The 8,593-nt window shown below is 54.4% G+C and overlaps 2 protein-coding genes across 2 annotated transcripts; one reads left to right on the forward strand and one right to left on the reverse strand.

Annotated features, from left to right (window-relative positions):
* Nucleotides 1–706: 706 nt before the first annotated feature.
* On the forward strand, nucleotides 707–1,516 carry B0H64DRAFT_442643 (carbohydrate binding-domain-containing protein; the record flags this gene model as incomplete). Its single annotated transcript, XM_062806659.1, has 2 exons — nucleotides 707–808; nucleotides 875–1,516. The coding sequence occupies 2 exons, from the start codon at nucleotides 707–709 to the stop codon at nucleotides 1,514–1,516; spliced, it is 744 nt and encodes a 247-aa protein (XP_062659847.1).
* A 557-nt stretch (nucleotides 1,517–2,073) lies between these two features.
* Nucleotides 2,074–3,506, reverse strand: B0H64DRAFT_168112 (uncharacterized protein). Its single transcript, XM_062798717.1, has 3 exons — nucleotides 3,108–3,506; nucleotides 2,579–3,020; nucleotides 2,074–2,484 (listed from the first exon to the last, which is right to left on the reverse strand). The coding sequence occupies exons 1-3, from the start codon at nucleotides 3,347–3,349 to the stop codon at nucleotides 2,308–2,310; spliced, it is 861 nt and encodes a 286-aa protein (XP_062659848.1). The 5' UTR covers nucleotides 3,350–3,506; the 3' UTR covers nucleotides 2,074–2,307.
* Nucleotides 3,507–8,593: the final 5,087 nt, after the last annotated feature.

The raw sequence follows: 8,593 nt of genomic DNA on the forward strand, positions 1-8,593 counted from the left end.
CGGGCGCCCCGCAGTCAGCCGGGCTGGCCCGTCGGGTTCGCGAGTTTGGGGGGAGGGGTCGAATACGAGATGCTTGGCGGTCGATCTCCTCCGCACCCCGCATTGGCCCCCAGCTTCCCTCTGGCGTTCGGGGGCATGGCAGGCCTTCTGCACGTGGCCGGTTCAATGGGGAAGGGACGTGTTGTCTGTTCTCGATGCTTGTGTCAACAGACAAGAGCACGAGGCTAAGACATGGGGTGACGACTGTCCAAGCAATCAATGCCTGCTGCGAGGCTAGCCCTATCCACAAAGTGCTTCTCCGTCACTCCGATCCGTTCAGCTCAGTTCACAGAAATTCCCGGGTAGGTCGGAGCTGCCTGTGGCACCTCTCTAAACTTGGAGCCGAGATTCCGATCCCAGTCAAATGGGCTAAGAATACGAGAGATGCTGCAGGACGATCGAGCGCCTGCAGCCATGGCCCTGGTCGGTTCGCAATGTGACCCGGAGATGCTACACTGCCGCCGGTGTCGCGGACGGGCCCGTCACCATGGGAAACAGGACGTTGCGGGTATGTGCAGTATAAATTCAACCTCGATCCCAGCATCACTTCTCTCGACTCTGTCTGAGCCATCAACACTCACACCTTGCTCCTGGTGATTATCTCTTTGAGCATCGTTCCTGTATCGCCGCTACTAATTAGACGAGTACACGAACCCCACGCCACAACATGCCTCGGTTTACTTTGACCGCTGCCGCCCTCGTCGGGCTGGCGAGTGGTGTTTTGGGCGACCTCGAGACCTGCGGTCAGGCACAGTACGACCCGACTCAGGTATGTCGTGTCCCCCTTCTGCAACACAAGCACGTGAGATTGGGCTAACCATAGTTTCACATATAGTACGTCTGCTGGGATAACCAATTCCTCTGCCCCATCACGGCGGGCGAGCCTCTGTCCAACTGCGCGGGGGCATGCTACAGCAAGTTCATGTACTCTTGCACCAATAACGTCCTGGCGCTTCTCCCGGCCACCGAGGCCCCCTTTACACTCACCGTTGACAACCCCGCCCTCCTTATCCACGGCAAGCCTGTCACTGCGGCCGGCCGCCATTGGTCTCTCGATGGGGAGACGAGCAGCTACTGCCCTGACCAGGTTGGCGATGCCTGCCCGCCGGGCGACGAGACCGTCATTGTCTCCATCGGCGGACGCGTGTCCATGAGCGTCATGGTCCCCGGTGGTCAGCAAGCCTACCTGGACCCGTTCTGGAACATGGGCTACACGCAGGCTCACTCGGCCGCCATCCCCGCGGGCAGCATCTCGGATGGCTTTGGCGCCTACGAGGGCGGCGGTTTCGTCAACCTTAACGGCAACGGCTGGGGCTGGGCGGCTTGCCCCCCCAGGGCCTCGGGCGGTGGCGGCCCGGGATGGAACTTGGTGGCCCGGAACGAGACGAACGCGGAAAAATACAACGACTGCCACCCCATCAACCTCAAGATCAACTCACTACCCAGCGGCACCTTTGGTGCTTGGCAGTACACGTAGAGCGGATGGTATGTAGATATAGTAGCTTTAATGCGCCGCGTCGGGAAGCGGCATATCTAATGCACCCACTTGATATAATTCTGCTTCCGTGACTGGTCGAGTGTTGTCACAACTTTTGTCGACGGTGGGTCAAGTGAGCGATGGGCCCTGCGTGTGTTATGATGTCCTGTAGGTGAGTGTTGACCGAGCGGCGAGAAAAGATGGTGCAAGATAATAAGCAAGTTCTAGATGGAGGCGTGCAACTGAGAGATTCCGCCATGCGAGTGTGGTGAGATGGGAGCCCATTAGATCAATACGGCGGTAACTCAGTTTTATATCGTGCATGAAGGCGGCTTGGAAATATTGCGACAAACAGACTGTGGGAACTATCAGCGCAACCTCCGCCCCTTGCGATGCCAAATATCAAGTTTTGTCCAAGATAATAAACTCAAGAACCCCCCAAGCTCCTTGAGCCCCTTACCCACACCGGTGGTTTCTTCTCCACCCCGGCCCGTCCGAGAATCGGAATGTTTGCCGGGTTCTTTCTTTCGCGGTGCCGTATCGGTGGGGAGCCCCGTGGGATAGCAGTGCTTATACAACCACGGGACGCTGTCTATGATGCTCTCTATCCTCTATGAGTAGGGTTGTAACGTAAAGTCGGTCTTCTCGACCCTAACAATATAACCACGACGCAGTCTTTAGGCAGGCGCTGTCCTGGCACGAAGCGTCTCAAAGTCGTCCAGCAGCACTCAAGCCCCGTGAAGTCTCAGCGGCTTGTAATAAACCCAGGGAAGGTCATGTGAGAAGTCTAATCAATCTCGGCCAAGGCGCTCCTCGTCGTCATCCCTGAGCTCGTATGCTGGGTGAAACTTCGAAGTGTCTCCGCCAAGCGCTAGCGCTGGGTTTGGACGGGTGTCGGTGACACCCCCCAGAGAAGTGAACCCGCGATTGTACAATTCGCAGAACGGAATCTGGAGATGCCGGATGAACTAAGCCCAGAGTCAGCCTCGAAGGCATTCTTCGCACCCTACGAATCCCTCGCTCAACGCGACTGTATAGCCCATAGAGAAACAACGGACTCACCGCCCAGATTTCGACATAGTGCCAATCGATAACAGGATGGACGCGCATGAACTGCGGCCAACCCTGGTCCGTGGGGTCGAAGTGTGTCAGGAACTCTCCGTGCGGGTCAGTCCGCCTTGTCCCTAAAAATATAGCCTTGATGATTGGGGTGTCTTCGAGGTATGCCTCAAGAGCCGGTCGCATGGGGAGCGCATAACGTTTGAGGTCGAGATGGTACTGCTCTGCCGATGCCGCCACGAAATCCTCGACTTCCGAAAACGGATCGGAAGAAACTATGTATATCGCTTGGAGAGGTCGACGAGGAGAAACGATCGTCGGGGGAGGGGGGTTGTCGGGGGAGGGTGAGGAGGGCGGCGCGCAACTGGGTAGGCAAGCGAGAATCAAGATCAAGAGCACAAGACAGTCCTTGCCACCGTTATACGAAAGCGAGAGGTGGTCGGCCCTTTCCAGGTGAGATTGAGTCAGCGGGGTTGGTTGCGCCCAAGAAGATTTCCCCTGCTGGCCGTGAGCCATGGTTCCGATCACATACCCATATCGGCGTAGCGACTCCTGGATCACATCCATAGACACTCGAACTTGGCGTTGTACGTTGCGCAAGACACCGTCATCAGGTTGTTCCTCGAGGAATGCATCAATCTTGGCTCGTAGCTCGAAGCATATGTCGGGGAGAGCCCGCGGCGTTGGACCATGTATAGCCGCCGGAGTATCGGTCTTGGTGATGCCATTAACTCGCGCATCGTGCTGGCGCTGGCAGGCCGAGTTGGCTGTCATCTCTTCCTTTCCGCGGATGAATCTCAGGGGGTAAAAAGAGTGCGAGGGGCGGGACGGAGTCGTCGGAGGCCAGGTTTCGTTTGGCGAGGTGGGGGTATGCAAGGCAGACCCACAATGCGGGGGTGGGGCCGACCTGCAGCTCGGTGTTGGTCGTTCAACCGAGGCATCTCTCAACGACAATCTATGAACGAACAGCGCAAAGTCTAGCAAGTATCGTCCTGTTTTAAGCCCCTCATAGCAACGATAATTGTATAACAATAAAGTTCAAATTAATATAAAAGACTTAAACTATAGTAAATTATCATTATATACTGAGTACTATGTATTTACATAACGTAGTAAATACCCTCCTCGAATGGGTATAGTATTTATACACTACAAATCTCCCATTTTACAGGGGTAAAGTACACCTACACCACCATCACCAACATCACCAAGATTACTATAAAATGTAAGCTACTTAGTTAAATTAAATAGATATTAGTATTATAACAAATAGAGTAAAAGAGAGGCTATTCCTAGTATACTAAACCTACTAAAACCCTCCTACAGCTATTTAAAGATAGTATTATTAAACTACATCTCCCTCTATATAATCTCTATAAAGGTGATGACCCTCTGCTTGGAAGCCTTATAGACCTTCTCCTAGGCCAGTTTAGCTTCTTTTTCCTCGCTATTAGCTGCTAATTGTTAAATAGCTTCAATAATTGTGACGAACCTGTCTCTGGACCCGTCCTGTTAGGGTTCAGTATCGGTCGAAGGTATTCTCTCAAGGGTGCTTAGGTTCGGTGCAGCCAAAGGGTGCACAACAAAGATTTGTCTCAACAGTAGGCTCTCGAGCTTGTAGCGAACTGTAGTTGTGATTGCTAACTGGAGAACTCCCAGAGCTCTCCAGAACGAGTGACTATATACTATCTAAGTCTTGAGGTATCTCCGTACCTTGCTCTGTATGCTCCGTGCCAGAGCACCCAGAGCGTCGTGCTCTCCCTGCTCTGTGCCAGAGCACCCAGAGCGTAGCGTGCTCTGTCGTGCCAAGAGCAGAGCACCCAGCTGGCCGCCGGTGATTGGCTCGGGGCGGCCCGCGCCCCGTGGTGGCATGTCTCCAGCACGCCCCTCGTTGGCTGTTCGTGACAATAATCAAGATATACACATTGCTACAATACTTCCTAGTAGCCTTCTTCCGGCTATTAACTCTCTATCAAATAAGCTTCTAGTTTAATATATTGGAGGCTATTATATCAACCTCTAACTATAAAACCTTCTTCTTAATAGGGCTAGTAATAGCTATTTCGGCTAAACTATTTATAAGACTATTGATTTCGATAGAGGTAGAGGTTATTAGTTAAAATAACTAGAAGAGCTTTATAAAGAGTATTAATTTTAGTTAATATTAGTTAAAGATCTTTATAGGTTTAAATAGAATTAAGCTAGCTCTTTATTATATATTAGAGAGGTTATGTCACGGATTAGGCCCAACGCGGTCTTGGCCTGCGGGATGCGGGACGTCCCGGCCAATCATTTAAGGGTCCAACGGCCAATCGTTGCGACAAGTGAAAGCGCTCCCGACGCTCCCTCTCGAGGAAGGGAGCACGGGGAGCACTCGCCGCACTCACTGCTCACGACGCTCCCATCGCTCCTCGGGAGCATAGGGAGCAGAGGGATCAACACGTTAGATAGCAGTATATAGTCACTCGTTCTGGAGAGCTCTGGGAGTTCTCCAGTTAGCAATCACAACTACAGTTCGCTACAAGCTCGAGAGCCTACTGTTGAGACAAGTCTTTGTTGTGCACCCTTTGGCTGCACCGAACCTAAGCACCCTTGAGAGAATACCTTCGACCGATACTGAACCCTAACAGGACGGGTCCAGAGACAGGTTCGTCACACGTTGCTAACTCCCTTTGATCTGTTACAGTTCAGGCTCGAAGGTAAAACGACATGGCAACTCAACCGACGCCGGGCCAGATCACGGCCGCGCTTCAGAGAGTCACCGAACGACTCGACGAAACTGAAGAAGAGCTTGCGAAGACCAAGGCCAGCAACGCGGCATTGGCAGCCCGACTTGCGGCGACCGAGGTCCACACCAAGGACCCGGCCAAGACGAAGGTCAAATTGGAGCAACCCGAGAAGTACGGGGGCGACCAGGAAGCCTTGCCAGGTTGGATCACGGAGATGCGGAACTATCTCGACCACAACTCGCACCAGTTCGCCACTGAGGAATCCAAGACCAGATACGCCGCCACCCGACTCAAGGACAAGGCCCTCAAGTGGTTCACGGGAACACTGAGTGATTTCCTCGGCGGAGCAATCCACAAACCCTTCACCAAAAAGGTCTTCGAGAACTACTCCGAGTTCGAGAGTGAGATTCAGAAGGTGTTCGGTGACAAGGACGAGAAGTTACACGCCCAGGAACGGCTAGGACGGCTGAAGCAGACTAGGTCAGCCACCGCCTACGCCACGATTTTCCGACAAGACTCCATGAAGGCAGAAATAGACGACGAGGGGCTGATGCACCTGTTCTACGGAGGACTGAAGGAGGAGGTCAAGGACGAGCTCTACAAGGAGAGCCGACCTGACACGCTCGACGAGTACATCGCCATGGCTGTCAAAATTGACGACCGACAGTTCGCCCGCAAACAACAGAAGAAGGGCAGCGAGATTCAGCGATCCGCAGGCTACCACAAGCCCAACGACAAAAAGAAACGCCAGCACCAGAGCACGTCATACGGCACGCACTCGGGACCCATGGACGTCAGCGCTGCCCAGGCACAATGGGCAGGAAAGAGAGATGGTGCCAAGGACAAATCAGGCATCACTTGTTACAATTGCGGCAAGAAGGGGCACTTCAAACGAGACTGCCGCAGCAAGAAAGAGTGGAGACCGGTTCCAGGGAAGGAAGCTGCCACCATCGACCAAAACACGGTCGGAAGAAGAACCCGGTTTCTGGAGGTCGCAGCCGCCAGCTACACGCAGGACGACCTCGAAATCGACATTGACCGAGTCATCGAGCAGGACGATGAACTCACCGACTCGGATCAAGAAGACTTGATGAGCAGCAACCACCAGGAGGGAAATGACACCGCCCATCACGCTTTCATCGAAACGGATGACGAGGGAGAACTGGCTCCCCCGCGGCACATCCGACAAGTCGCTGAGGACTGGGGCATCACCCTGGTTCAGCAAGAGGACGGGCAATGGCGAACCCACGAGGGTGAAGGAGGAGTCAGCCCGAACCTCATTTTTCTGCAACAGAAGGTCCTAAGCCAACGGCAAAGGATCGAGGAGTTGTCAAGAGAGAAAGAAGAACTCGAGCAACTTCTCCAGAGAAGGAACGACCAGTACGGACGACTTTGCGCGGAACTCGATTTCGCCAGGGAACGAGTCCAAGAGATCACCGAGGCCAACAACAGGGCCGGGGATCACGTCGAAAAGACATTAAGAGAGGCACAGGCCTTGCAGGACGACATCCGCCAGGCACTTCCGCACCACACACCGTGGGATGGACCCACCGAAGAGGCGGAAGGATACGAAAACGGAGTACGATACCCCGAGCAACTTTTCGACTACGCACAGGAACAGAATGCGGCGAAAGGAAGAAAACAGCAGAGCTGGGAAGAATACTGGACGCGACATCAGCACATCGTGCGCGCCGGACGACAAACCTCCGACCTTGAATGGTGGGGTTTTCGGGGCGAGAACAACACGGAGGGATTCCAGTTGTTATCAGAAGACCACGAGCGGGTGGACCCACGAAAAGAAAGTCACATCTACCTGCCCTGGTTCCAGTGCATCACGCACGAATGTCGGTACCACTTCCAGGACAAATTTCGCAACAGTTTCTGGCCCACAAGAGAAGAAAAGGGAATGCAACCCCTGCCCATCAGATGGGTATACGACAGCGGCGACGCTCCCGCAGGCATGTTGTGGGACACCCAACGCACTCACGAGGGCAGGCTGAGGGTTAAACCCAAGGCAGCCTGGCCCCGACGCTGTATGGCGGGCGTAGGAGTCAACGAATGCCGAAGCGCAGACTGCCTACCACACGCCGACGAGAAAATCTGGGGATACATGGAACAGCAATCCCAGAGGAAGCCACACCAGAGGACGAGAGCGTCCCGAAGGAACGAGAGGCGCCCAGTTGAGGCATGGGCGGCCCAATGGCTCCAAGAACACCAGACGATTGACGCCGCAAGCCAAGGTGCGGACAGGGACGCCTTGAAACACCACAAGAGCTTGGGAAACGGCTCAGGGCCCTCCGAGGGGCCCGGAAACCGCTAACTCCACAGCAACGGAGACAGGCTGCGCAGTACAGGAAGAACTGGCGCAAGCAGAAGCCTTACAACGACCTCCCAGCAGACGAACACGAAGTAGCTGCTGTACGAAGCACCAAGCCAGACAACAGGCTCTGGATCACAGCGCGATGGGGGAAGATCGAAGCCCTCGCGTTAGTGGATGGAGGAGCGCAGATGGATCTCATCTCGCCCGCATTTGTGAATCAACTCAGAATCCCATGGAGGATCAAGAAGCAACCACACGTCGTCAAGGGACCATTCGACACACAATGGGTACGACGAGAGACAGAACCACTCGACATTGAGGTGGAAGGAAAAACCACCCAAGTGGTGTTCGACATCGTAAACATGGGGCCGAAGAAAGACATGATTCTCGGGCGCCCATGGCATGAGGAATACGACCCAGACATCAGTTGGAAGGGAGATGGCCATCTGCGACCGCGGGAACAACGGGAGCATCCGACCAACTTGATGGGAGAACGCGCAGAACAGGAGCCACGGGAGAGCAGCGGGTCAGAACGAACCCCCTCTACGGGCCCACCGCAGGAAGCAGCCAGTGCAGAACCACGCACTCTGGAATCCGGAAGGAGCGGCACACGACGAAAGAAGCAGACACGGGAGGAACGAACCATCGCCGTCGTCTCAGTCGACGAGCACGGAATGCTCAAACACGAACAATGGGTCAATCAACTCGAGGCGGCAAGCATCGAGCTGGCAGCAGAAGAAGTCAGGGAACTCGAAGCAGCAAGCATCGAGCCTGGAAACAGCAAGTTCGCGTACTACGAAGGCACGGCGAAGAACGCGAAAACGGGACAGATCCCAGACGATTACAAGGGACATCCGGCGTTCACGGCAAAACATCTTGCAGGGCTACCAGACCACGGACCTTGGGATCACGAAATCAAACTCAAGGAAGGAGCCCAGTTGAAGTTTTTCAAGGTGTAACACACCAACG

Source organism: Chaetomium fimeti, assembly GCF_033439085.1.
Source record: "Chaetomium fimeti strain CBS 168.71 chromosome Unknown B0H64scaffold_4, whole genome shotgun sequence".
In the NCBI taxonomy this organism is placed as follows: Eukaryota; Fungi; Ascomycota; class Sordariomycetes; order Sordariales; family Chaetomiaceae; genus Chaetomium; species Chaetomium fimeti.

What these genes read in the sequence shown, in the direction of transcription:
- B0H64DRAFT_168112 (XM_062798717.1), bottom strand. Translation starts at nt 3,349, where the DNA reads ATGACAGCCAACTCGGCCTGCCAGCGCCAGCACGATGCGCGAGTTAAT. An exon ending in GAGTCGCTACGCCGATATGG is followed by an intron (nt 3,021 to 3,107) that starts GTATGTGATCGG and finishes TCACCTGGAAAG; the next exon opens with GGCCGACCACCTCTCGCTTT. An exon ending in ACTATGTCGAAATCTGGGCG is followed by an intron (nt 2,485 to 2,578) that starts GTGAGTCCGTTG and finishes CTCTGGGCTTAG; the next exon opens with TTCATCCGGCATCTCCAGAT.